The 27,976-nt window shown below is 45.7% G+C and overlaps 1 protein-coding gene across 9 annotated transcripts in view; it reads left to right on the forward strand.

Moving 5' to 3' along the window:
* nbeal1 (neurobeachin-like 1) overlaps nucleotides 1–23,969 on the forward strand; it is a 309,051-nt gene extending 285,082 nt beyond the window's left edge. For all 9 annotated transcript variants that reach the window (XM_041200542.1, XM_041200544.1, XM_041200543.1 and 6 more), the window contains 11 exons: nucleotides 1,304–1,401; nucleotides 2,283–2,399; nucleotides 2,929–3,018; nucleotides 5,657–5,766; nucleotides 6,313–6,485; nucleotides 8,527–8,621; nucleotides 9,948–10,064; nucleotides 15,194–15,355; nucleotides 16,863–17,011; nucleotides 18,924–19,059; nucleotides 20,170–23,969. In XM_041200542.1, coding sequence (XP_041056476.1) covers nucleotides 1,304–1,401; nucleotides 2,283–2,399; nucleotides 2,929–3,018; nucleotides 5,657–5,766; nucleotides 6,313–6,485; nucleotides 8,527–8,621; nucleotides 9,948–10,064; nucleotides 15,194–15,355; nucleotides 16,863–17,011; nucleotides 18,924–19,059; nucleotides 20,170–20,274 — 1,352 coding nt within the window. In that variant the 3' untranslated portion in view covers nucleotides 20,275–23,969. The remainder of the gene's footprint in view (nucleotides 1–1,303; nucleotides 1,402–2,282; nucleotides 2,400–2,928; nucleotides 3,019–5,656; nucleotides 5,767–6,312; nucleotides 6,486–8,526; nucleotides 8,622–9,947; nucleotides 10,065–15,193; nucleotides 15,356–16,862; nucleotides 17,012–18,923; nucleotides 19,060–20,169) is intronic.
* Nucleotides 23,970–27,976: the final 4,007 nt, after the last annotated feature.

Raw genomic sequence — 27,976 nt, forward strand, 5'->3', positions numbered from 1 at the left:
CAGGAACTGGATCTCTGATAGTCTTTGTTATGCCACCAGATTTTCAGACTTATATGACATGACCTGCTCCCCCATTTCTTAGTTCCGTTTTATTAATGATGGAGATTAGGATTTGACCCACACTGAAGGCCAAACTCAGCGAAGCATTGTTAACTCCTATTGTATTGTGTGGAAATGTTTGATTCATATTATCCTTTAGCGATCTGTGGTTTTCCCTGCCTTTGCCAACACAAAGTACCTGTTTAGCATTGATAATGTTGGGAAGAACTGAACTGCAGACCATCTCGACCTTCGAAAACCTGTGCTGCAAGTAAAGGGAGCCTATCCTGAATGCTTAGTTGGGCAGTAGTAGTCTGCCTGACTGAGTCTGTCCAGGAAAAGCACACGTTGCTTCTTTGGCATAAGGTGGTGTGGTGAGGTTAACGCACTACACTAAATTTTATTTTCTAAATAGATATATTTTATAAACGTCCAGTGCAGAGGAGACCATTCTGTCCTTGGTGTCTGTGCCAACTTGCGCAAAGAGCTATCCAATTATTCCCAGCTCCCCTGCTTGCTCTTCACAACCCTGCCAATTTTTCCTTTCTGAAGTGTTTGTCCAATTCCCTATTGAAAGTTCCTATTGAATCTGCTTCCTTGCAGGCAGAGCATTGCAGATCAACTCACAGTAAAGAAAAATCTGCTCCTCATCTCCTTGGCTTTTTTGCCCATTATAATAAATCGGTGTCCTCTGGTTACTGACCCTCCTACCAATAGAAACTGATTCTCCCTGTGCACGCTCATAGTTTTGAACATGTCTGACAATCACCCCTTAACCTTCTCTGGTAAGGAGAACAATCCCAGCTCTTCCAACCTTCTGTGCGACTTCTAGATTTCATGCTGAAGGAACGTAACTGGTGAATGTTCTGGCTGTGCTCCTTGGGTTGTCCTTTTTTAGGTCAGATTGTTTCTTGTAAGACGGGGGCTTCCCAAATTGTGGTTCGCAAGCCCCAGCGGGCTGCCGTGTCCCTTGGAGCTCCGACTGAGTGTTAACGGCTGTGAGGCCTCTTTTAAGCAGCCCCCCCCCCACCCCTGCTGCTAATCCCTCTCAGCTCTTCATCACCCCCACAGCCCCCTCCCCACTCCTCGGCTTTCACAGCTCTGTCTTCCCACCTGGCTCATACCCTGGCGTCATGGCAATTTTCAAACCTCAAAATGGGGCCTCAGTGTTAAAAAGTTTGGGAAGCCCTAGTGCGAGGGTATGATGTGTGGAATAAAGTGCATTTAGTAAAATAGGCCTTGATTTTATTGTGACACATTACAGGAGCTGTTGACCTGGATGCAATTGCAGACGAGAAAGAGCGAAAAGCATTGGAAGGGATGATCAGTAATTTTGGACAGACTCCCTGTCAGCTCCTCAAGGTACTGCTTTTAACAGCTCCACAATGTGACAGCAACAATTTGCATCAATGTAGCATTCTTAACATAGGCAAATGCCCCTAAGACACTTGACAGGAGGGCAATCAGTCAAAAATTGACGCTGAGACAAAGGACCAGATGTTAATTGGGGTGGCCAGAAGCTTGGTTATAAAGGTAGGTATTATGGAGGGTCTAAAAGGAGAGGGGGGAGGTAGAGGGGTTTAGGGAGGTCATTTCAGAGTTAAAGAGCTATACAGCCAAAGGCACAGCAGCCAAAGGAAATATGAGATGCACAAGTGGCTTGTGTTTGACTTGCACAGTTCATGAGAGAATTTTATTCGGACCGGAGGACATTACAGAGAAAGGGAGAGGCAAGGCTGGGGAGAGATTACAACACAAAAGGTGAGAATTTCAAAATCGAGATGTTGCTGAATCAGGAGCCTTTGTAGACTCATCCCGCACTGGATGTCAAACCAGCAGTCTGACAACACACAGGCAGTGGAGGGGTGAGAGATGTAGGTGTTGGTGTTTTTGGCTGTCATTAGTGTACACGGGGAACATAGGAGCAGAGTAGGCCATTCAGCCCTTCGAACCTGTTCATGCAGAAACAGCCAGCGCACCGTTTACGTTAGCGCACCATTTGATTGGGAACAAGAAGAAGAATTGCTACATCAAAGATCAAAAACTGTTGGCACTACCTTCTATTTCCACAGTACCATCCTTGTGATCCACAAATAACGGAAGCACTTTCTTCTGGCTAAAGAGCTGAGGAAAATAGTTAGAATGAGTTGAGGTCCTTTTTAGTCCAGTGATACTGCTTTCAGAACAAATGTGTTCAGTTACACCTGATGAAGATTATCTGTCTTGCTGTCGCCATACCTCAGGAACCGCATCCTTCCAGGTTGTCGGCTGATGAAGCTTTGAAGCGACAGGCTAAGATGGACAACTGCCCACTGAATATGTTCCAGCACCTGACTGAGCTTAAATCCTTCTTTGTGGAGGTAAGTGTTGGAAGCTTTGCCACTTGTCTGGTGGTTATCCGTATAGTCTATTCCGATAGGTTTATTTTTGTCTCTGAGCTTTAGTTCGATTAGTGATGCGTAAAAGGACATATGTGTCACTCCACGACAATGTTCGCAAAAAAGACAGCTCCAACAGGATTTTCTATAACTTGGATGTATTACTTGTTGAAGTTGGAATTCTCTGTAAATTGGAGATTAACAACCAAAGGTAAGAACCTAGAAACCATACTGTGTCATTTTTAACCCATTTATGTCAAATGCCTCTGTCACTTCTACGGAGACCTCTCTCAGTAAATCCATTAACAAACCCAACAGAGATGTTTGGCGTCAATTAAGAATTTGTAAGATAATAAAGGACAGCGTAATTAATTCATGGTTACGATTTTTGACGTCCCCTGTTATTGTTTGCCCCGTGCATTTTTTAAAGAGAGTAATCGCTCATTAATTAATTCTCAGTGGAGGAAACAGTGGATTCGCTGGATTTTCACCATCTTTTATTTCTCTGAAGGGAATCAGCGACACCATTCCTATAGTGAAAGCAGTGGTGCCCAAAAGCCAGGCTCGTTCCTTCATGTCACAGGGAAGCCCTGATACCCTGGTAAGTCTTCCATTGCAGCCCTCAGCACAATCTTAAAATTAAGAATTCGACTTGAATAGATGCAGGTGAACTAAATGTGTTCTTATCCTGGGGGGGTGGGGAAGGGATTGTGGTTTATGTGTGCCGATCCAGGGCACTACTTCAACTAAGCTGTGGAAGTGAGACCGGGGTTCAAACTGGCACAACTCACATTTAGGACTGATGCCTGGAAAAACAAACACTTGGCACAGTGATCCAAGTAGGAAGTGTAATGGAATTAGTGAAGAAATAATTGATTGCTACAGTGCGATTTTGGGTTTTTTTAGATTGATCTATAATAGACCAAGTAACCTCCCCTACCTATCGTATTTGTGGTAAATATAAAATTCTCTTTTTGTTTAAAAGTCTTGAGGTGTTACAAGTAGTGGTGAATGTCTAAAGGAGTCTGCATTTATAAATACCCTTAATGCAGTAAAACATCCCAAGGTACTTCATAGGAGTGTAATCAAACAAACTATGACTCTCAGATGCATCAGGAGATATTAGGACAGGTCACCAAAAGCTTTGTCAAAGAGGTAAATTTTAAGGAGCTTCTTAAAGGAGGTGAGTGAGATTTAGGGAGGGAATTCTAGAGCTTGGGTCTTAGGTAGCTGAAAGAATGGTTATCATTAGTGGTCAGACAGAGTGATGAAAATCAAGAATTCACAAATTTGGTTTATTCATTTCTGGAATCTTGAGGGGGCAGGGGTGAGGGTTTGGCCAACCCAAACCTGAAGTTGGCATTACTTAACTCGAGTTCCTGCCCCTCATCAGCGTTACATCCCTTCAGCAGCCAAAGGAAAGAGTGATTCTGAGAGGTGGTGGATTAGGTTGTTTGGAGTGGTTGAAGGGGGAGGTGTGTGTGGGGATATGTGAAACTGTAATGAGTGGTGAGCTGAATTGGGGTGCATGGGGAGAGGTAGAAGAGAAACATAGTGAATTGCTGTTGGAAGATGGTCACGGGCGCACTGGGAGGTTGGAGAGAAAGAGATGTATGCCTCTGTGAGTCTGGAGTTGGAACAATGGTGGCAACGATAAAAAGGCAAACAAATTGAATTGCGAAAAGCTTTACAAAGTGCCAGGTGTTATGGAAAATGCAGTGACCCCTCCAAGATGTTAATTGAGTTAATTGTTCACAAATTTCACCTTTCACACTGAGCACTGTGTGCCATTATGGAAAATTGGCTCTAAGCTTAATATTGATGAGGGAAATGCAGCCTCTTGTTCAAGCATAACATCAAAGGAGTTTATATTTTACTTCAGAAAGAAAATTGTGCTGCGAGAGAGAGCGTTTTAACCCATGGAAACGTTTGGTGTGAACCAGCAAAAAAGCTTGGTCCATTTTGAAGCTGCAACATGTTTTGCAGCGTAGGAGATGATGTCCTTTTTTAAATTCCATTTGTAGCGATAGAGTAGTATGATTATTATATTATATATTATAGGGGATAGTATGGTTTATTGCTTTGTATGGTATACTGTTCTTTTTTTAACCTGTTCTATTTAAATTAAATCAGTAGAGTCCTAGCTCGAGGCTTGGTTGGTTAGAGGGTGTATGTCAGCCTGCCTTTCAAAGTGAATCGTGTACACTATACATTGCAGTAGCTGGTGCTCAGAATAAGGGTTCTCTGGTTATGAGCTCTGAGTGCTGCCATTGTTTATTTAGATAATAGAAAGAGAAAGGAATGCTCTGTATAACACCCAAAAACACCAAAACGGTCACCTTGAGCACACACATTCACAAAAGATGAATGGAAGCTGGAATACCATTTCTACAACTCACATGAGATGTTCCCCAGCAGTAAATCACCGCAACAGCACACACGGATGCCTTATAAAGGCATGCTAAGAATGCAACATACCTTAACAATGTGGAGAACAATTGCACCATTATAAGTTTTGACCTGATTAAAGGGCTACTGGAACCCCCTAGCCAGCAATTACCTACCTCCTGTGGAATGTTTAAGCACACACAACAGAGGTCTGAGTCGTTGAAGCACCAAGCACTAAGTGTGCAAATTAGAATGGTTGTAGCCTTACGTATGCACTTCAACACCAGTAAAACTGTTTGGGATTTCTCCGTAAGGGATTCTTCACTGTGCAGCGGTAAAGAAGCAAGACCAGCGTTTGTTGCCCAACCCTAATTGCCCCTTGAACCGAGTGTCTCACTCGGCCATTCCAGAGGGCAGTTAAGAGTCGACCACATTGTTGTGGGTCTGGAGTCACATGCGGGCCAGACCGGGTAAGGACGGCAGATTCCCTTCCCTAAAGGACATTATTGAACCAGGTGGGTTTTTACAACAATAGAAGATAGTTTCATGGCCACCATTGCTGAGACTAACTTTCAATTCCAGATTTATTAATTGATTTGAAATTCCACCAGCTGCCATGGTGGGATTTGAACCTATATCCCCAGAGCATTAATCTGGGCCTCTGGATCACTAGCCCAGTCACATTATGACTACGCCACCATCTCCTTTTTGTGTGGTTTTTGTAAAGATCACTGTGGTAACGGACAGGTTTTACTAGATGTATCCCAATGTCTGTATTGTTTCTATTTCCGGATGTGGTAATGTGCGATTTCACCAGGCTATACTTCACTGCCTGTGTTTTGGCTCCACAGGTGACTCTAAGTCAGAATTGCCTAATGGGGACTCATGGATGGCTGCCTTATGATAAAAACATTTCCAACTACTTCACGTTCTCCCGGGATCCAACAGTAACTAATTCAAAGTAAGCAATACTCAACGAGCATGACTGTCAACTTAGGCAGCTGAATGTCAAATGCACCATGTTAAGTTCGCACGTATGCAGCTGTAACCAATAAATTTTAGTATTGCTGAAAAAAAGAGACACGTTTATGCAGTATGAAGTACGAATGGTTGTTCCCTTTACAGTTGGTATTCTTGCATATCTGTCCTGATGAGCGCAAGATGAAAAGATTCCACAGCATGTTTCTCTTTCTCAGCAGTACTCGAGGTCTGTACTACCAAATGACTATCAATATATTTTGGTGCAGGAGACGGAGAATAGGGAAACAAGCAGGTGCTTGAATGCAGGATGCAGCTAGTGGGTGTCCAACAGGGATCTGTGCTGGACTGCCAACTATGCCCTGTTTTTATTAACCATTTAGATGATGGATGGAGGTCCATCTTGTTTGCTCTGAATGGTATTGGTTTCAGCAATCAAAACTCATAGATTGGGACGGTCTGTGTAACTACAGTCTGTCATTATTTCAGCCAGTTCTTACCTCTTCATTACTCTTGCGTGTCTCTACAGAACCCAGCGTTGCATCAATGGCCCCTTTACCCCTGGGCTAGAAGTGAATTCTAAACTGTTTGTGGTGTCGCACGATGGGAAACTGCTTTTCAGCGCGGGGCACTGGGATAATAGCATTCGGGTGACCTCAGTTGCAAAGGGCAAGCTTACCGGGCAACACATCAGGCACATGGGTAAGTGGTATCAGCACAGCCAGTAACAAGGGGCAGGATTTTCCCCCTTTGTCGTACAGGCGGGCCAGGGAACGGCAGCGAAACGGACTGGGGCCTACGATCGGGCACCGACCACGATTTCACGCTGGCTGGGCCAATTAACAGCCAGTCAGCGTGAAAGGCGCGCTGGGAGCCTCAGTGTTGCCGGGGTGGGGGCGGGAGCGGGAGGAGCGCGAGCACTGAGGTCTGCACATGTGCTGGGGAGCGTGCACGGAAAGCTCCCTAAAGGCACACAGCTGCCTCAGGGAACTGAAGAATTTTAAAATGAAAAATAAAGATTTTACAAATGAGATAAACATGTCCTCACCTGTGACTCAGTCATTAAAATGATGTTTAAAAAATTGCTACTGATTTTTTTTTATTTACTGTTGGTGTTAATATGGCAATTATCTTCTTAAAACCAATTGATAGTTGAACAGGTGATGGGCATTAATTATTCCAACTGAATAGAATGACAAGGTACAGCTGGAACACTTTGCGGGGAAGCTACTAGGAAGTTAATAGCACTGAGGAATTGTCTTGGAAATAAAACAGCTTTAACCAAGGGACTTGCCTGGATTAATTCTTCCACCACAGCCTCTTATTGTGAGTAACAGCTGGAACCTCATCCCGCCCGTGGATGAGGTTTTGTGAAAAATGCAAAGGCAACCGTAAGGTTGGACTGGCAGTGAAAGTAGCTTTCAATTACTTGCTTAAGGGCCTTAATAGGCCTCTTAATTGTCAGCAGGCGCTCTGCCAACTCTCGCGCGCGCCCACCAACTGAAATATCGCCCAAGCGCACGCAATGGCGTCGGGACGCTCGCCTGATGTCATCACACACTATTTTACTCCCGATCTAGCTGGGCCTGCCTGCAGGATGATGACAGCTTGCCCCTTGGGCAGAATTTAACTAATATTCACCCTAAGCCCATTGACTCTCTCAACTATCTTGGCTACGCTGCCTCACACCTTGTTTCTTGGAGGACTCCATTCCATTCTCCAATTTGTGCATCGAGCTCTGGATGTTGGTGCCAGTCACAGCACCAACAGAAGTGACATTGGGAACATTAGTAAAATGCTAGTAATTTTTTCTTTCGTGGGATGTGGGTGTCATCTGTTGCCCACCCTCAACTGCCCTTGTTCAGAGGGCATTTAAGAGTCAACCACATTGCTGTGGGTCTGGAGCCATATGTAGGTAAGGACGGCAGATTTCCTTTCCTAAAGGATATTAGTGAACCAGATGGGTTTTTACAAAAATCAGCAAAGGTTTCATGGTCACCATCAGACTTTTAGTTCCAGATTTTTATTAAATTCAAATTTCACCATCTGCCGTGGTGGGATTCAAACTAGTCCAGTGATGTTACCGCTATACCACCGCCTCACCACCTCACCTTCCCCTAGGCGCCACACTCACTCCGTGTGACAAGTTCCTCCAACGCACTTTGTTGATGACATTCCCATTGCAAAGTGAGTATTGACCGTCCTGTCGGCCGATGGACCCAGGAGGGACACAATTTACAGCAGCACTCGCAGCAATTGTCTCTTTTATAGCAAACAAAGTATATTTAGAAAGAGTCTGTATGAGATACAATAAACATAACTGATGAAACGAAGTGTCCACATAAGAGGCGAGTTATATCTCCAAATTACTGATGGATTATTTCTCCAGCAAAATGCAGTGTGGTAGTTAGTTGCGTGAAGTCAATCTTAGTCACTTGCAGCAGTGCAGTCTCGAGCACATTTGATGGCTAATTACACAATTGTCTCCATTCTGTCCGAGACTTGTCCTGTTATTATGTACAGCCACCCTATTTTTATAAGGCACTGTATCATCTAATTCACCATGTGCGCCATATCAGAGGCGATCTGCCAACAATAGATATAGATAGCAATGAGACGCTGTGGCAGTTGGGTTAAAATTTTTTGAACATATCACAAGCCCTGCTGAAGCTCCAGGAAGATTAGCACCGGTCATTATTTGGAATTTGGATTTCATTTATCATGTTTTCTGCTCCCGTTTCAGACATTGTGACCTGCCTGGCAACTGATCACTGTGGGATCCATTTGATATCAGGCTCACGTGACACAACGTGCATGATCTGGCAAATTTTGCAGCAGGTCTGTATTCGTAGCTTCATTTCCAGTGAATTTTGTGCATTGCGGCATGTTGGGGCTATTAATAGAATCCAAGCCGGTTGGTGAAATCAAAACCAAAACACACAACTTTTCTTTACTGAGAGAGCTTATTGTTATTTGCTCAGTGTTATGGCACAGCAGATGGCAAATGCTGAGCTGCTCAAATCCCAGAGGGAAACTTGAATCAGCTACCACAACTGTTTGCAATTTGTACTTTATTCCGAGATGCATGCCTTGAATTCAGTAGTAATAAGCCCGCCAAGACTTAGAGGTTTTTTATAAAATTAAATTAAACATTTATTAATAGAAGAAAAAGGCTTTTAAGCACATACGTAGGTGTACAAATTACTATTATGATAATTCCTATTAATTAATCCGACTCCCAGTTACACCTCCGTTAAGGCAATAGTAAAAACAAATAAATTCCATCAGACCCAGGCAAAGCACAGGGATATTCACAGTGAGTTTCCTTAGCTTTGGTTCCTGTAGACAGTAGCTTGATGCATAGAAACTGGAGGCTTTTCACGTTTGTTAGATCTTAGAATGCCTGCCTCCTAACACATGTTTCTCCTTTTTTAATGTAAATTCCATTGTCCCAATATGTCAACTGCTTCTTCCATAATATAAATTTTCAGTAGTACTCATATTATCAGTGATCTTTGGGAAAAGTAAACACACTGGCTTAGCCTCTGTTGGCTAGGTGTAACATCTTACCATCTCTTTGAAATTCAATACTCTGGTTTATCTAAAAATGTAAATGTTCTTCGCACCTCATTTTCTAAAACTTCAGCCACATTTACGTATTTAGCATTTCAAACCTAGCTTCCCTTTTGATAACTCAAAAGCTCCAGGCTAGCTGTCTGCAATTCAAACCCCCACACACACAATCTCACACAGAGAAACTAATCCAAACCCCACTATTCACCTAGCTTTACAATAAATCACAATAATCTTATGAAAGTTATTATATTTTCATGACACTCAGCCTCAGCACTCCCCTCACACACCCAGTGTCCTAGCTATCCCCTATTTATACGTACTCAAAGTACTTAATTAAACAATGCCCTTCACCTGTGTATGTTAACGAAGGCAATAACCTTCAAATTGTCAAGTATCTAAATTCTTTGGAAGTTAAACTACCCAATTCTGTTTACATTTGCCCATAACTTATGAATTTGTAAGTCAGCCAGAACATTGAGAAGCATCGCAAAGCTGCACACCAGCTTTTCATGATGGCACCACGTTTGTTCCCACGTATCTTCAAACTGATACTCTTCATTAATATTTCTTCAACTTCTTTTGATTCAGGGAGGAATAGCAGTTGGCCTGGCGCTGAAACCTATGCAGATTTTATATGGGCACACTGAGGAGATAACCAGTGCAGCCATCAGTACAGAGCTGGATATGGCTGTCTCGGGCTCCAAGGTAAGATTCTGGGGTCCAGCAGTTAACGATTGCTTCCTGGTAAGGTAAGGAGAAGGGGATAGATGGTTGCAATGAAATATTTAAAGGAGGAAAGAGGGGCTCCAGCAGAGCATAAACGCCGGTTTATGGACTGGCTGAGCCCAATCTTCTGTTTCTGTGCTATATACCAGATCAGAACTACTTACCCTCTTTGGTTTTTTTCTGACGGAGGGCCCTTCCAAATTCACGCAGTGCAGCGATCCTCGCAGGGAGCAGCAAAGAAAATCATCATAGAAGTCCCCCCATCCCACCCTTTTACAGCACCAGCTGCTTTATTCTGGTAGGTTTAAAGGTCCCAAAGCCACTTTGAGAAGCTATGGAGAGAAAGGTGGGTGAATGAGGAGGGTAGGGTGGCAGGTGAGTGGGTGAGGAGATAGGGTGACAGGTGAGTGGGTGAGGGGCTAGGGTGACAGGTGAGTGGGTGAGGGGATAGGGTGACAGGTGAGTGGGTAGGGTGGTGGGTGAGTGAGTGAAGGTAGGGTGGCAGGTGAGTGGGTGAGGTGGTAGGGTGGCAGGTGAGTGGGTGAGGTGGTAGGGTGGCAGGTGAATGGGTGAGGTGGTAGGGTGGCAGGTGAGTGCGTTGGGTGGCAGGTGGATGGATGAGGTGGTAGGGTGGCGGGTGAGGGGATAGGGTGGCAGGTGAGGAGGTAGGGTAATGGGTGAGGGGGTAGGGTGGCAGGTGAGGAGGTAGGGTAATGGGTGAGGGGGTAGGGTGGCAGGTGAGGAGGTAGGGTAATGGGTGGGGGGGTAGGGTGGCAGGTGAGGAGGTAGGGTAATGGGTGGGGGGTAGGGTGGCAGGTGAGGAGGTAGGGTAATGGGTGAGGGGTAGGGTGGCAGGTGAGGGGGTAGGGTGGTGGGTGAGGGGGTAGGGTGACAGATGAGGTAGGGTAATGGGTGAGGGGTAGGGTGGCAGGTGAGGGGGTAGGGTGGCAGGTGAGGGGGTAGGGTGGCGGGTAAGGGGGTAGGGTAATGGGTGAGGGGTAGGGTGGCGGGTGAGGGGGTAGGGTGGCGGGTGAGGGGGTAGGGTGGCGGGTGAGTGGATGAGAGAGTAGGGTGGCAGGAGAGGGGGTAGGGTAATGGGTGGGTGGGTGAGGGGGTAGGGTAATGTGTGGGTGGGTGAGGGGGTAGGGTAATGGGTGGGTGGGTGAGGGGGTAGGGTAATGGGTGGGTGGGTGAGGGGGTAGGGTAATGGGTGGGTGAGAGGGTAGGGTGGCAGGTGAGGGTGTAGGGTAATGGGCGGGTGAGGGGGTAAGGTGGCAGGTGAGGGGATAGGGTGGCAGGTGAGGGGGTAGGGTGGCAGGTGAGGGGGTAGGGTAATGGGTGGGTGAGGGGGTAGGGTTACAGGTGAGGGGGTAGGGTAATGGGTGGGTGAGGGGGTAGGGTGGCGGGTGAGGGGGTAGGGTGGTGGGTGAGGGGGTAGGGTGGCGGGTGAGGGGGTAGGGTAATGGGTGGGTGAGGGGGTATGGTAATGGGTGGGTGAGGGGGTAGGATGACAGGTGAGGGTGTAGGGTGGCGGGTGAGGGGGTAGGGTGGCAGGTGAGGGGATAGGGTGGCAGGTGAGGGGGTAGGGTAATGGGTGGGTGAGGTGGTAGGGTGGCAGGTGAGGGGGTAGGGTAATGGGTGGGTGAGGGGGTAGGGTGGTGGGTGAGGGTAGGGTTACAGGTGAGGGGGTAGGGTAATGGGTGGGTGAGGGGGTAGGGTGGTGGGTGAGGGGGTAGGGTAATGGGTGGGTGAGGGGGTAGGGTGGTGGGTGAGGGGGTAGGGTTACAGGTGAGGGGGTAGGGTTACAGGTGAGGGGGTAGGGTAATGGGTGGGTGAGGGGGTAGGGTGACAGGTGAGGGGGTAGGGTGAGGGGGTGAGGGGGTAGGGTAATGGGTGGGTGAGGGGGTAGGGTGGCAGGTGAGGGGGTAGGGTAATGGGCGGGTGAGGGGGTAGGGTGGCAGGTGAGGGGATAGGGTGGCAGGTGAGGGCGTAGGGTGGCAGGTGAGGGGGTAGGGTAATGGGTGGGTGAGGGGGTAGGGTTACAGGTGAGGGGGTAGGGTAATGGGTGGGTGAGGGGGTAGGGTGGCGGGTGAGGGGGTAGGGTGGCGGGTGAGGGGGTAGGGTGGTGGGTGAGGGGGTAGGGTGGCGGGTGAGGGGGTAGGGTAATGGGTGGGTGAGGGGGTAGGGTAATGGGTGGGTGAGGGGGTAGGATGACAGGTGAGGGTGTAGGGTGGCGGGTGAGGGGGTAGGGTGGCAGGTGAGGGGATAGGGTGGCAGGTGAGGGGGTAGGGTAATGGGTGGGTGAGGTGGTAGGGTGGCAGGTGAGGGGGTAGAGTAATGGGTGGGTGAGGGGGTAGGGTGGTGGGTGAGGGTAGGGTTACAGGTGAGGGGGTAGGGTAATGGGTGGGTGAGGGGGTAGGGTGGTGGGTGAGGGGGTAGGGTAATGGGTGGGTGAGGGGGTAGGGTGGTGGGTGAGGGGGTAGGGTTACAGGTGAGGGGGTAGGGTAATGGGTGGGTGAGGGGGTAGGGTGAGGGGGTGAGGGGGTAGGGTAATGGGTGGGTGAGGGGGTAGGGTGGCGGGTGAGGGGGTAGGGTGGTGGGTGAGGGGCTAGGGTAATGGGTGGGTGAGGGGCTAGGGTAATGGGTGGGTGAGGGGATAGGGTAATGGGTGGGTGAGGGGGTAGGGTAATGGGTGGGTGAGGGGGTAGGGTGGTGGGTGAGGGGGTAGGGTAATGGGTGGGTGAGGTGGTAGGGTGGTGGGTGAGGGGGTAGGGTAATGGGTGGGTGAGGGGGTAGGGTGGTGGGTGAGGGGTTAGGGTAATGGGTGGGTGAGGGGGTAGGGTAATGGGTGGGTGAGGGGGTAGGGTGGTGGGTGAGGGGTTAGGGTAATGGGTGGGTGAGGGGGTAGGGTGAGGGGGTGAGGGGGTAGGGTAATGGGTGGGTGAGGGGGTAGGGTGAGGGGGTGAGGGGGTAGGGTAATGGGTGGGTGAGGGGGTAGGGTGGCAGATGAGAGGATAGGGTTGCAGGTGGATTGATGAGGAAAAGTAAGGTGGCAGGTGAGGGGGTAGGATGATGGATGGGTGAGGCAGTAGGGTGACAGGTGAGGGAGTAGGGTGGCAGGTGGATTGGTGAAGAAAGTAGGGTGACAGGTGGATGGGTGAGGGGATGGGTGACAGGTGGGTGAAGGGGGTAGGGTGGCAGGTGAGTGGGTGAGGTGGTAGGGTGGCAGCTGAGGAGGTCAGGTGGGTGGGTGAGGGAGTAAGGTGATAAGCGCGGGGGTAGGGTTGCAGGTAAGTGAGTGAGGGGATAGGGTGAAAGATGGGTGGGTGAGGGAGTAGGGTGAGCCGTGGGGATTGGGGTTAGCCAGGGGCTAGTCAGGTGTCCAGTGCACAGTCAGGGGTTCAGTAGCATGGAGTTAGAACTGATTTTAATCCTCCTAATTTTACCTAATTATCAGGTAAGTGAGTGGGAACCATCCAAAGTCTTCAACTCTGACTCAGAGTTGGAGACCTTTTCGGAGGGTTCAGCCGCAGGGTAATTGCCCATCAGAAATCAAAATTTCTCAGGCAATTCTTGCCCAGCCAGTGTATCTTTTGAAGGTTCCCCCAATGCATCGTGGCGTGTACATCTGGGGTACGACCACCCGGAGATCAGAAGTTCTGGGCCAAAGAATTGCTCGGCCTAGGAATATTTAGAGATCTTAGAATGAAATTGTCAAGACGGTGGTTTAGAGTGTCTTGCTGTACGGGGCTGAAACATGGACCTAGAGGAAAACGGACATCCACAGACTAGAAAGTTGTGAAATGCCCTGGAGAAGGATGGAGTGGGTCAGCTGGAGAGAACAAGAGAGCAATGGAGTAGTTCTCGGGATGGTGGAGGAGGAAAGATCGTTAGTCAACATCATCAAGAAAAGGCAACAAGGTTGGATTGGCCATATTCTAAGGCATGGGAACTGGCTGAGGGAGGCGATTGAAGGAAGATTACAGGGATGTAGGCCAAGGGGGAGAAAGAGAAAGATAACTTGAAATTGAAAAGAGGCTCCTACGAGCAACCGGAGGAAAACGGGAGACTGCGAGGCACAGAGTGATGAGCAGAATACCTGCTCTTAGGAATATCACTCGTATTACAATGTAGAATGAGCCTGCCATTTGTGTGTATAAATTCATATTGAGAAAAGCTTACAGCGGCTGTTCTGTCTGCTAAACCACTTGTCCTGGTGCCTTTTCTAATAAACCAGAACCATGCGAAAGTTGCCAAGTTAGCTTTGTTTGCAAATTTACAGCAAGTCCTTGTTTTAAGTTGTGGTTGCGGTCCTGGAACTTGCAACTTTAAGTGAAATAACCTTGTGTGAATCATGGTTTCTCACAGGGATCAATGTTAGTAGAGTTTGGTTTTTCTGGGCAAAAAGTGTCTGATAGAACCTATGTAGAATTTGAAATATTGTACCATCCATGTGCAGCGCTGTGCATTCATAGCTGAAATAAATTGCAAACTAAAATAAATCACTAAATATCACAGAAATCCTGTATACATTCAAATTAGACTATACTCACCAGCCTCAAGTCATTTTAAAACATCCAACTTCACTGCTAGGCTAATGGCTTATCTTGCTTTACTTGCAGCAGCAGACTCAGTACCAGTGTTAACTGGGCGTTTCTGGTTCATGTTTGAAAGTGATTTAAAAGTCTCGCCCACAGCAGGCACTTCTGATACTCCAAAATTTCGTTTCGGATGCCTATAGGATTTTTAAAAAAAAAACATTGATGTTGCCTTGAATATGGTAGAAAGAGCTTCCTTAACAATGGTGGCAACTGGGTCACAGGACCTGACGTTACATGAGGGGAGCTGACGCACGCTGGTGGCGGGAGGCAGTCTCGTGTGGGCAATGAAAACGGACGCCGATGATGGGAAGAAGGCAATCAGACGAAAAGGCTCTAAAGCCCAAATCACGGCTTAAATTGGGAAGAACGGACCAAAACCAAAAACGACTTTAAAGCGCCACAACTTAAAGCAAGATTATTTAAAACGAGGACTTACTGTTCATTGACCAGGTGCTGAAGTGTAATTGACCAGGCAATTGTAAGATTCCTTTTGTGTGTTTCCTCCAGGATGGAACAGTGATCATACATACCATTCGACGGGGGCAGTATATGAGGACACTTCAGCCGCCATGTGAGAGCTCGCTCCCTCTCAGCATTCCCAGCCTGTCCGTATCATGGGAGGGACACATCATTGTCAACACTGTGATCGAGGGAAAATCCAATTTTAAGGTACCACCTCTGTGGCCTACTCTGTGGATTTCCAGCCTTAAGTCTGAAATGTTTAACTTCCTAAAGTGTTAGGAAATAAAAACCTGAGTCGTTCGGTACAATTATAGGAGTACACGATCCATTTAAAATGTTCCCAGAACAGTTCCACAAGCTTACATGTGTTATAGTAGCCAGTAACTGTTTCTTCCTGTGTTGTGCCAGTATAAACCATGAAGCTGTTACAGGGTGCAGGCCTGCGCAAATAGTATGGAGACTCTGAGTCGCCCCCTGCCCACTTGCCAAATTCTTGGCATTGCTAGTATTGTCCAAAGGAAAGGGTGAAACCAGTCCTGTTTGGTACCAGCTCTGCTGCAGGAGTTGCTGGAAAGCTCTCTCACGAGATGACAGACCACCTGCTCGACTCCACTTTGAGTTTTCTGTCAGGGTTTACCCTCTTAGCCTTCTTCTGTCCCGAGACAACCACAAGGCAGTGGGGCTATTTACCCATAGTTGGCGGTCTGGTTCATGGGCACCACAGCCTAACCATATGCCAGTGGGCCTGTATGCCTTGCGTCTGGGGTGCAGGCCTCCTCTGAGCACCCCCACTGTGGTTTAGCCTGGGTCTGCAAGGTACCCTGTTTACATATGATGCCGTGGGAAGGCACTACATAAGGCTTGCTGATGAAGAGGCTATGCACTGGTGGGAGAGGCTTAGGCACTCAACTTTCTTTTCACAATAGTTACACTGCTGGCCTGCAGTGAAAGCTGAAAGCAAGAGATAATGAGCAGACTGAGCACTACGAATCACCCACTACCCTAACACACCTCACGCACCACATCAACCCAAGATACACGTTATAACATGTATTACATATGCACAATGCACGTCATATGAATGTCTCCCATGTGCATCCTGACTGCAGTGGGAGAGGCCACAACAGGGCAGTGTCTCCCTGCAGCCAAGCCCAGAAAGGAGGAAAATGGTGAAATGGATAACAAACTAGATTTTAATAAATGGTGTGTCACATCAGCAGGGTGGCCAACCCTTTATGGCCCATTTCAGTTGCATACTCTGAGCCTCTCAGACTTCCAATCAAGACCATAGACGCAGTCCCACAAGCTAAGCTACAGACTTGCATCAATAGCTTGTTCTGTGTAATTAAATGCATTTCAAGTTACTCTTGTCTACTCCCTCTCCCACCAGACTAACTCTTCTGTTGGAATTACGGTTTCAATGGAGGGACTTTGTCAACCAGTCTAGTTCAGAATCTTGGTTGCAGTTTAGAAACTTCTCAAGACATAGTGTGCGCTAAAGATCTCACAGGAATAAAGCCATATATACACCAATCCCTGCCTCTCCGCCCCAACCTATAAATATACTCCTAAAATTTGAACAGAAAAAAATTCTCAAATCGACTGTACTGTGTGAATACTGTAATCCAGTTAACTTTCTGTTGAACTGCACTGGGTTAAATTTCTCTCAGAGCTACCATCCTTTGACACCCCCCACCCTTTCCTTTTCCTGCAGGATAAGAATGCTCTACATTTGTACTCAGTGAACGGCAAGCACTTGGCTAGCGAGACTATAAAAGAACAAGTGACTGACCTGTGTGTCAGTGGAGAACATATAGTCCTGGGCAGCATGGAGGGATTTCTGTCTATACGAGATTTGTACAGGTGAGGTTGATTATTGGCAAACATCGAACAAAATCAGTGTTGGTGCCAACTCTCATGATGAGTAAAACCTATCGCTACAACTAGCCCTTTAATCTATGAGAGAGAAAAGCCTGTTTATGAATATTCCATTTTAATCTGCCACATGTTAAGTGTAGCCACACTGCTTGACTGGGATGGTTGACAGGAATTTCAGGCATTCAGTGCTGGAGTTGTGCTTGAAGCAGACAATGAAATGGTGTTCGTCAATGAATAGCTTGGGGGTGGTGTATAATAAATACTGTTCCAATAAAAATTAAATCAGGGTTTCTTGCCCATATACTAAACTATTTAGTTCCTTTATCCTGGCTTGCTTTTAGAGAGCTCGATTTCCTTTACATCTGATTTAAATGCACCATTTTATTTCTCTTTTTCCCCAACTCCTATTTCAGTGAGAGCTAACTTAATACCTTTAGATTATTCTTAATCTTGTTTGATCTTTGCACCTATTTGTGAAGCACCTTGAGACATGGTTTACTTCATATTTACTTCAATTTGCAGATTTGAAATCAGGTACTATTTTAATTTTTTTTTAATGATGTCTAGTGTCACGATCTAAATCCTTAATTTGGCTTCTGTGATCTCCCCAGTCTTCTGCAGACTCCTCGACAGCACTTCCCATACTGCAACCCCAACTGCCTTGAATGACATGGGGAAACAGGTACATGGGAACACCATTACCTGCAAATTCCCCTCCACGTCACACACCATCCTCACCTGGGACTGTATTGTTGTTCCCTCACTGTTGCTGGGTCAAAATCCTGGAACACGCTCTTTAGCAGCACTGTGGGTGTACCTACACCACATGGACTGCAGCGGTTCAAGAAGGCAGCTCACCACCACCTTCTCAAGGCCAAATAGGGATGGATAGTAAATGCTGGCCTAGCCAGCAACGCTAACCTCCCAAGATTGAATTTTAAAACAATGACCTTGAGGTGAAAGGTGATGTGTCCACATGTAAGCCATTGTTTAGTTGGTAACTCTCACCTCTCAGAAGTTGTGGATTCAGGTCCCACTCTACAGACTTGAGCACAAAACCTGGACTGAGACCCCAGTACAGCACTGAGGGAATGTTGCACTGTCGGAGGGTCCGTGCATACCCTCAGGTGGGTGTAAAAGACCCCATGGCGCTATTTCAAAGATGAGCAGTGTGGTTCCCCTTATGTCCTGACCAATATTTATCCTTTAACCCAGGGGTTGGCAACCTTAATAACAAGAAGAACCATTTTGTGAAATAGTTAGTCAAATCTCAATATCTTAACAGCCACAATGTTGTTACTCAAGCGCCATTAATAATGATAAACAAGACAGAGATACATTTCAGCAACATTTTAAAGGTTTTCACAAAAAGCTGTTAATTGAATGATACCATCTCGTAAGTACAATGTTAATAAAATTTTATAAAAATGAAACAAGCCATTTAATTGCCATCAAAATGGGTTTGATCGATCAAGTTCGGGAGTCACATGAGCCCTTAATGAGCTGCATGTGGCATGGAGCCACAGCATGCAGAGCCCTGCTTTAAACAGATCTCTAAATAGCAGAGGCAAAATACTGCGGATGCTGGAAACCTGAAACAAAAACAAAAAACGCTGGAAAAACTCAGCAGGTCTGACAGCATCTGTGGAGAGAAAGGTGGAGTTAACGTTTCGAGTCCGTATGACTCTTCTTCAGAGCAACTCTAGATAGCAACTTGCCTGGTCATTATCACAGTGGTTTTTGTAAGACCTGGATGCTACATTTGAAGTGACTTAATTGGCTGGAAAGCATTTCAGAACATCCTGAGGCCATGAAAGGTGGTCTCCAGGTGCAAGTTTTTTTTCTGTATTTCTTTTTAATCAGAATAATTCAACCTTTCTGGAACATTTAATTTCAGCCTGAAGCTCAGTGCAACCCCACTGGCAATGCGATTACCAATTCACTGTGTGTCCATCACCAAGGAGAACAGTCACATCCTTGTGGGACTGGAGGACGGCAAACTGATCGTTGTAGGCGTGGGCAAGCCAGCTGAGGTAAAGTCCACGGTCACGAACTACATCTGTAAAATGGTGGAGAGCTCCCACCTGCCTTTCCTATTGCAGCTCAACCTAAAGCCGCCCAGCCAACTCTTGGAGCATTGTAACAGGTTTCAGTCCAATGTCAAGCAAATAGTCAGAAAAGTGGATTTCAGCACTAGGGATAGACGGGGTGATCAGGGGCCAGAGTGGTTCCTTATTCCGGCCACCCTTTCATATCGTGCCACATCCTTTCGGAAAGGAAATGAATAATATTGAAGGAACAACAAGAGGATGTAGAGCATCTGTAATGAGAAGAGCCAGGAAGAAGAAGGGAAGGTAGCGTTCCTTTAAAGAGATGGATTGTTCAGAGTTTAGTGCAATCAACCCATGTGATTACCAAAATTAGTAAATCCAATTAGGAGCAAATTTTCATCAGTCAAGGACATAGTTTTCAGGGAAACACTTGCAGGTGTGGAGCAGGATTGCAGACCCCAAATGTGAGGGAAAGGAATGAGATAAGAATATATATCATAGATTTTATTTTGAAAAAAAGATTTATATTGGATTTTTTTTTTCAAATTGCATCAGTTCTCTTTTAGATCAGAGTTGCTTTGGTGGTGTCCATCCATTAGGTTAAGATTATCCATTAACCCCAACATGGTATCTTCAGATTCTCTGACGATTGCCATCTCAAATATAGCAGCTGTTTCTATTCTGTGCTGGTATCAATAAGAACCATAAAGAAAAGTACATGACTCTAAATGGAGGTTGTTAAATGTTAAACCCCACCAAATTTGTACATTTAAGACTCTGATTTTAAAAAACAGAAGCAAAACCTTTGGACTTCTCCACAGTGTGCACTTTCTGCATCATCGTCAAACTGAGTCTGAATTATGCTGCTTCATTCTCATCACCTCGGTCACACAATGGCAATGAACCATTTCTTTTCAAACAAAACCCTAAGATGGGTTTGCCTCATGTGGAGTTTGGCCAGCCTGAACAAGGCAAGCCGGAGGCAATGGTCTACCACTCACTTCTAGCTCTTGCTGAATCAGTTTTACCAGATTCTTCAAACTGCTGACCTTTTCCCCTCTATTCTGCTTTTTCTCTTCCTCCCACCAACAGATGCGCTCAGGGCAACTTTCCAGGAAACTCTGGGGCTCCAGCAAGCGTCTGAATCAGATCTCGTCCGGAGAAACCGAGTACAATCCCCAAACTGAACTCAAATGATGGGCACAAGGAACCGAAGGAGAGAAAAAAATCTTGTGGCTTCCTGTACGCTGTTACTGATCATTTCTGATTTTCCTCTTTCCTGCACCTGATTGTTGGCCAAATGAGACTATGCAACAAATCAGTGTGCCCGTTTCTGATCATGTAGCATGGATTGCATTTTTGATGAACCTTCCGCTGTATCCTGTCGTAGGTGGTAATGGAGCTCAGCAACCCCACCCCAACCGCGCCTCAAAAAAAACTCTTCACGTTTCTGTGCAAAGACTGCCCTCTTTTTTTTGGCTTTTTTTTCTTCAAAGGATCAAAGCACTGTTGGATTGTTTTTTAAACTTCTTCACTTCTGCATTTTAAAACACTTAAAAAGGACTTGTCAGGAATGAAATAAAAACAGAAAATGCTGGGAAAAACTCAACGGGCCTGGCAGCATCTGTGGAGAGAGGAACAGAGTCAACGTTTCGAGTCCAATATGACTCTTCTCCGGGCAAAGAATGAATCCTGTCGGTTTGCTTTATAACTATCGAGGTAGCGAAACGCCACTGTCACATTAGCCAGTGCTGAAATGAAGAGCTCTCTCTGGAAGGGAATAGACGCGATGTGCCGTCTTTCATGTCCCTGAGGGGAAAGGTCTTGCAACTTAGAAACGATATCCCATTGCGGCTGCCTGATATCCATTTTTAAAGCTGGAGAGATGATGTGTTTTTGTTATTTTACTCAGTGCAATGGCTTTCAACCCAAGACAGCGGAAATAGCAGTCCCGCCTGCGGTGTGGTAGATAAACTGACATCGTTGAAATGCTTTTCTTTTTCCAACCTTCCCACTCCCTAGTTTCCTTTGCCTAACAAAACTTTTTAAATTATTAGCTCAGTTTCATGTTAATCAAGCACAATACTTCACAGTAATATGATTTTATTTTTACATACCCACTCTTACCAATAAGTACTATTGCACAAGCTGAATCGCATTAGCCTCTATTTCCCAGATGTACTGTTCTTCTGTGTGCACTTTATATTGTAAACATAATTTATGGAATCAGAATTATTTTAATTTAATTTTTTTTTCAAATTACTACTTTGCCTGAAGTGCAAACCACTTTCATAGCTGCTAGCAGAAGGGCCCCAATGCAGGATTTCAATATGTTTAATCCCCTTACCCCCTCCCAGCCCCCTGCAAACCTAGTTTACCACTTGTTAAGGACCTGGGGATAGAATAATAAATTGTGGAGGTGTCTGCCTGCTCCTGCTTCCTTCACCAACTGCTATGGTAACAAGGGATGGGGGGAAGGTGAAGGAAAGAGAGAGGGGAAGCGCTGGAATTGGAAGTACCGATGGTCCAACCTCAGGTCCTCATTACTACTTACACATTAGAGGCCCTGCAGTCGATGCCTGTGCTCTAGATCCTGCCAACAGGAAGGATGGCACTACACAGTAATGGCATATTGTGGCGGGAATGACATGCTGGCACAAGGCGTGTGTCCGCCATTTTATTGAACCATCAGCTTCGAAGATGATTTCTGGTGGTCATTCTCTGATGAGCGCAAGATATTAGACAAGTGGAATTGTGAAAGGCCTGTGTGCTATTTACAGCTGGGAGAGGCTGAGAAGGGAACAGTGTGATGGAGGGAGAGCAGGATTGAGTAATCCAAAAAAAAGTAGTCACATCAAACCAAGGTGTACCATAGGCACAACCCAACATGTATGGCCCAAAGAACTACAAAGAATATAGTTGTTTTGGTGATGGGAGCAAACAGCACAACCTTATTTTATTGAGTGTTGACAAATTCAGAAGGCGGGCAAGAAGGTTTTAAATCGGATCAATCTTGGGAAGAACTTAAAGGAAAGGGTGCAGTCACAGAGTTGTGAGGGAAACATTGGTGCACTGGGCAGATTTGCTTTGTTTTATTTAGAGGATTAAGGTCAGTCACTTTACAGGTAGCTCAATGATCACATTTTTATTCAGAATCAAATACACTTTCACCAAACAGAGCTGACAGGTGGAGCTAAATTCTTGCAAAATTCGGTTTGCCTTGTGTAGAAGTGGCATGTGCCTGAAAGGCCAATTTAAGAGTTATTCCAATCCACAGCTGTGCAGCAATGATCTAGATATTGTCTATGTCTGTCGTGTGAAGTTCTTATTCAATGAATGGATAGAAAGATGTTTCAGATCAGATGCATTACTCATGGTTTTGATTCCTTAAACAACTGAAGGTAACTTGTACAAGTTAGAGAAATCGCCTCTCACTCGGTCATTTCGCCACTGCCTTTAATTAACTATTTTTTTTTTAATTATGACTTGCATTTGTATGGCAGCATTATTGTGGAAAACAGCCTAAACTCTCTCCACCTAGTGACCCAGGAGCTAGCTCGGCTCATTGGACTGTGAGACCTAGTGGCATTAGTGAACAAATGTTAAAGCATTTGTACATTTCCTTTGTATGAGCAGCTGTGTTTGCCATGAGAGGGCAGGGCATTTCCCTACTTTGTAAATGGGCTTCATGGAGATTCCAAATTGGGTATCCGCAGTGTTGTGATTGTTGGTCTGTGCTGGTGAAATTGGCCTTGTACGTTGTCTGGAGTTGCTCTGTGTTTTGAAGGGCAGGTTTGTTGTGGCATTGTCACTAAATGCTGATGTGGGAAAGATAAGTCCGTGCTGAGCAAGGCATTCCCTCATGGGGGTAAGATGCACAGCTCATTCACCACATTCTGCCACTGAGGAGTCACTGTAGCCAAAATTGTGATGCCACTGTTAAGTGCGCAAGGTCAGGAGCTACAATGTCAAGTGGAGTACCTAGTTGTCAGTGAGTTGAGGTTTTGTGTACTTGTGTGTCGGATGCAAACCAGCTATGCAGGTGTTGGGATCTCAAACTGTCTTGTTAACTTTCTCATTGTATGATAACAGCAGCTGAGTCTGTACAAGACTCACTCATTCCGGCTGTATGCCTGTTAAACCCAATTCACTGTACCATATTAGCTGAATACAGGTTAAATTAGGAACTTGGATCTGTTGCAACATTGGACCGTATTTGTACCTGGATTGCAGCAAACCTAACCTGGACCTTCACGTGACGCCAGTAAATGTTTCCATTCGAATTAGGATTCCCGTTAATTATAACATGCAAGCATTATTTGATCATGGCATATAATTGTATTAAGAAGCTAATTAAGGTAATATAAGTAAGTTGAGGAAAATATCCAGACTTTTATAGATTTTTCAATAACTGCTTGGGCATTTTACTGCAGAAATGGTTTTTCATGTACAATTCATTTTGGGGAATGTTTTATGCCAAATGGGTGTTTCAGTGCTTTAAAGTCTCTTGATTTTTAATCTGATTTATGTAAGTGAATTGTGTATGATATTGATATTCTGTGATTCTTAACAAAAAATCTCCACCAACCATATGTTTCCAGCCACGTTTGTGCAGTGTCCAGGCGATGACAGATTCTAACTTTATTTTAGATTGTCCTGTAATTTAACTGCACACTTCCCTGCTTGTATATTTGATTTATATATATTATATATATATATATATGTATAGTGTGTTTGTTGAAGGATTCCTTTTTTTTGCACTTTTCAGGTACTGCAGATTGTAAAATTTAAAGCTCTGATGTACACATTATCTGTAGATAACAAATTTATCAGATTAGCTTTGTATACAGAACCAATAGGACTAAAGGCAATAAAGATGGGATTACAAGGGGTGTGGCATTTGTGATTTATGCAAATATGAACAGGAAGGGCTGCTGCAGCATTTTTGCACTGGAATCATAAAGAATTTTTAAAAATTAAGTGTCTTCATCGATCTACCCTGTGACAAGCTTTTCTTACAAGCTGAAGGGATTGGACTGATGAGACGTGTGAGTTGAGAGATAAAACTGCCCCCTCCACCCAGTTTGAATAGCAACATGAAGGCATAGTTATAGAAATGTAACTTTTTAACAAAAGGTTTCAGGATGTTTAAGTTCCTTGTTTATTATCTGCAAAGACCACTTGAAGCCCTTTATTGACTCGATTTCAGGACTGCCCCAGTTGAATTGTGCTAAATGGATTGAGCTACCCCCGCCGCTAACTACATTGCCAATCTCGAGTGTGTGAACAACAAGTCATCAACTGAAAGAACTGCCCATACTTTATACTCCGGTCATTCGGCTCCAGCTGAAGTCTTAGATGAATTGTTCAAGCCCAGGCTATGGAGTACATCAAAATTTGTTTTGAATATAGCATATGGGTTTTTATATCCCTTTTCCACGTCGCTAGCAAACTTGGTTCTGTTTACTCATGTTTCTGACATTCTCAGCCAATATATTAATCCTCTCTTCTCTCTGCTGTACCATTCCACCACTTGTAATCTTTGTGCAGTCTCCCTCCAATCAGTAGAAAACTTGCACCAGACCAGACGACTGTCAAATGGTTTGTGTTGCGGACAGGAGGAGCGTTAATTTAAGCAGCAGTAATTTCTCCTCTTACCACCCATCCATAAGAGGAAGGTGTTTTAATTTGTTGCTCTCTTTATAAACAGTGGCATATTCCCCACCCCCTTGGTTTTGATGTGATCCAATTTTCTATTAATAACCCCATAGCAAACGCGAGATAGGATGAACTCAAAGGATTAGTTTATTTGCACGCACAAAACTCGGAAAGGAGGGTCGCAGCATCACTCCCTTGCATTCGTATGGTAAAAGAGAACTGGCTGGAGAGAAGAAGGTTTTACAGTACGGAGACCACAGAGAAAATAAACATTGTTTCCTGTGGGTTCCAGAGTCCAATGACGTATTCCATCACGGAGATCGGTGGGTTGAAAACCAATGTTGTATAATTCATTTTTCTGGTGGCGCCAACTTCACAAGATGAGATAGGCATGCAGGGATGAATCAGCCTTGTTGGTGATGATACAGAATTTCCAGCAGAAGCAGTATAGATAGGGCCAGGTGTTGCACCTGGGCACAGCTCCTTGCTTGTGAGGTTGCTAGTCAGATGATAAAGATCAGACTGAGCTATTCAGCTCAGCAAGGCAATAGTAACTTGATCAACAAGCCAGAGGCCTATGGAACATGAGTCCCACCTCTCTGCACAGTCTTCAACAAAGGATGTGGATCCATCATGTGGAATGTGGCTGCTTTCAAAGATTCCTAAATGTCTCAACCATTACGAATTGAACGAAAGGTTGCAGGATCTTTTGTCTTAGCAGATCATTAGTCTCCTTCTGGCCAACCTGGGTTATTAATTGCAGATGACCTTTGTATAGCTCTCTTTGAAGTTGGGCTGTACAGTCCACGGGTGGTCGTTAGTGGCTCCTCAGAGATAACGAGGCGCAAGTTTCCCTGAAACTGCCACATGACTTCTTTTGTTCAGCAGTCACAGACAGACATAGTTTCTGCCATTTTATGGATCTTGTTCAGTTTTAAAATTTATGAAATAGTAATTTTTTACAGATATCTATATATATTTATAAAAATATACAGGGTGAGGTCTTAGCCCCTGACAGTTGTCTTAATTTGTCATTAAGTTGCATTGTTTTGAAGTAACTACAGGAGAGTTTGAAACCTGACCAAGGCCTGCATTTGTTCCCCATCTCTAATTGCCCTTGAACTGACCTTGCTAGACCATTTCAGAGGGCAGTTAAGAGCCAACCACATTGCTGTGGGGCTGGAGTCACATGCAGACCAGACCAGGTAAGGACAGCAGATTCCTTTCCCTAAAGGGGCATTAGTGAACCAGATGGGTTTTTACGACAATCGATGATAGTTGTCATGGTCACTATTACTGAGACTAGCTTTATATTCCAGATTTATTAATGGGATTTAAATTCCACCAGCTGCTGTCCATGATGGGATTTGAACCCGTGTCCCCAGAGAATAAGCCTGGGCCTTTGTATGCTAGGCCAGTGACATTACCATTACACCATTATCTCTTCCCCCTTCACCACCACCGCCGCTCCAGACATGCAGAGCACAGCGTCCCTCGGAGAGCTCTAATGCATTGGGGATAATTCCCTCTTTTTACGGCACTAGCTGCCAAATGGGAAGTTTACGTGTCCAGCGTGAATGTTAGGGAACGGGTGAGTGGGTGAGGTGGCCGGTGAGTAGGATGACAGTTGAGTGAGGTAGTAGGGGTAGGGTGACAGGGTTGCATGGCAGGTGGGTAGGGTAGTAAGTGGGTTGTGTGGTAGGTTGGTGAGGTGGCAGGCGTGTCAAGGGGCCGTCAGATCAGGAACCAGTCTGGTCTGGTCGGGTTGGGATATAGTTGTCGGGGCAAGGATGGAAATGGGGGGTTGGGGGGGGGGGGGGGGGGGGGGGGTGGGGGGGTGGGGGGGGGGGGGTGGGGTCGACGGCGGGGAGATTCATAGTGAGTCGTGGGGTGTCAGTTCTACGGTTACCTAAGAGTTAGACGAGGATTTTTCTGGGTATCTTTCAGGTAAGTCCCACTGATCTGTCCAAAGTCTGCGACTCTGACAGAATCATACAGTGCAGAAGAGGCCCTTTGGCCCATCGAGTCTGCACCGACACATGAGAAACACCTGACCCATCTACTTAGTCCCATTTACCAGCACTTGGCCCATAGCTTTGAATGTTATGACGTGCCAAGTGCTCATCCAGGTACTTTTTCAAGGATGTTAGGCAACCCACCTCCACCACCCTCCCAGGCAGCGCATTCCAGATCGTCACCATCCTCTGGGTAAAAAAGTTTTTCCTCACATTCCCCCTAAACCTCCTGCCCCTCATCTTGAACTTATGTCCCCTCATGACTGACCCTTTAACTAAGAGGAACAGCTGCTCCCTATCCACCCTGTCCATGCCCCTCATAACCTTGTACACCTTGATCAGGTCACCCCTCAGTCTTCTCTGCTCCAATGAAAACAACCCAAGTCTATCCAACCTCTCTTCATAACTTAAATGTTTCAGCTCAGGCAACATCCTGGTGAATCTCCTCTGCACCCTCTCCAGCGCAATCACATCTTTCCTATAATGTGGCGACCAGAACTGCACACAGTACTCCAGCTGTGGCCTCACCAAGGTTCTATACAACTCCAACATGACCTCCCTACTTTTGTATTCTATGCCTCGATTGATAAAGGCAAGTGTCCCATATGCCTTTTTCACCACCCCACTAACATGCCCCTCCGCCTTCAGAGATCTATGGACACACACACGCCAAGGTCCCTTTGTTCCTCAGAACTTCCTAGTGCCATGCCGTTCATTGAATACTTCCTTGTCAAATTACTCCTTCCAAAGTGTATCACCTCTCACTTTTCAAATTTCATCTGCCACTTATCTGCCCATTTGACCATCCCGTCTATACCTTCCTGTAGCCCAAGACACTCAACCTCACTGTTAGCCACCCGGCCAATCTTTGTGTCATCCGCAAACTTACTAATCCTACCCCCCACATCCATGTTGTTTATATAAATGACAAATAATAGGGGACCCAGCACAGATTCCTGTGGTACACCACTGGTCACTGGCTTCCAGTCACTAACTCGTGCAGGGTCCCAGGAAGCAGGGGAATTGTCCATCAGAAATTCAAATTTCTCAGGCAATTCCCACGGAGGTCAGTGCGTCAGGACTTCTGCGGGGTCCTGATGTACATCTTGGGTTATATGTTTGGTCTCCATTCATCTGGAGACCAGAAGATCTGGGCCATTATTAAAGCACTCTTTACATGCAGCACTTTCAAATTGTATTGTATTATAAATTGGACTGAGGGAAGG

This window comes from Carcharodon carcharias, chromosome 12 (genome assembly GCF_017639515.1).
Source record: "Carcharodon carcharias isolate sCarCar2 chromosome 12, sCarCar2.pri, whole genome shotgun sequence".
Taxonomy (NCBI): Eukaryota; Metazoa; Chordata; class Chondrichthyes; order Lamniformes; family Lamnidae; genus Carcharodon; species Carcharodon carcharias.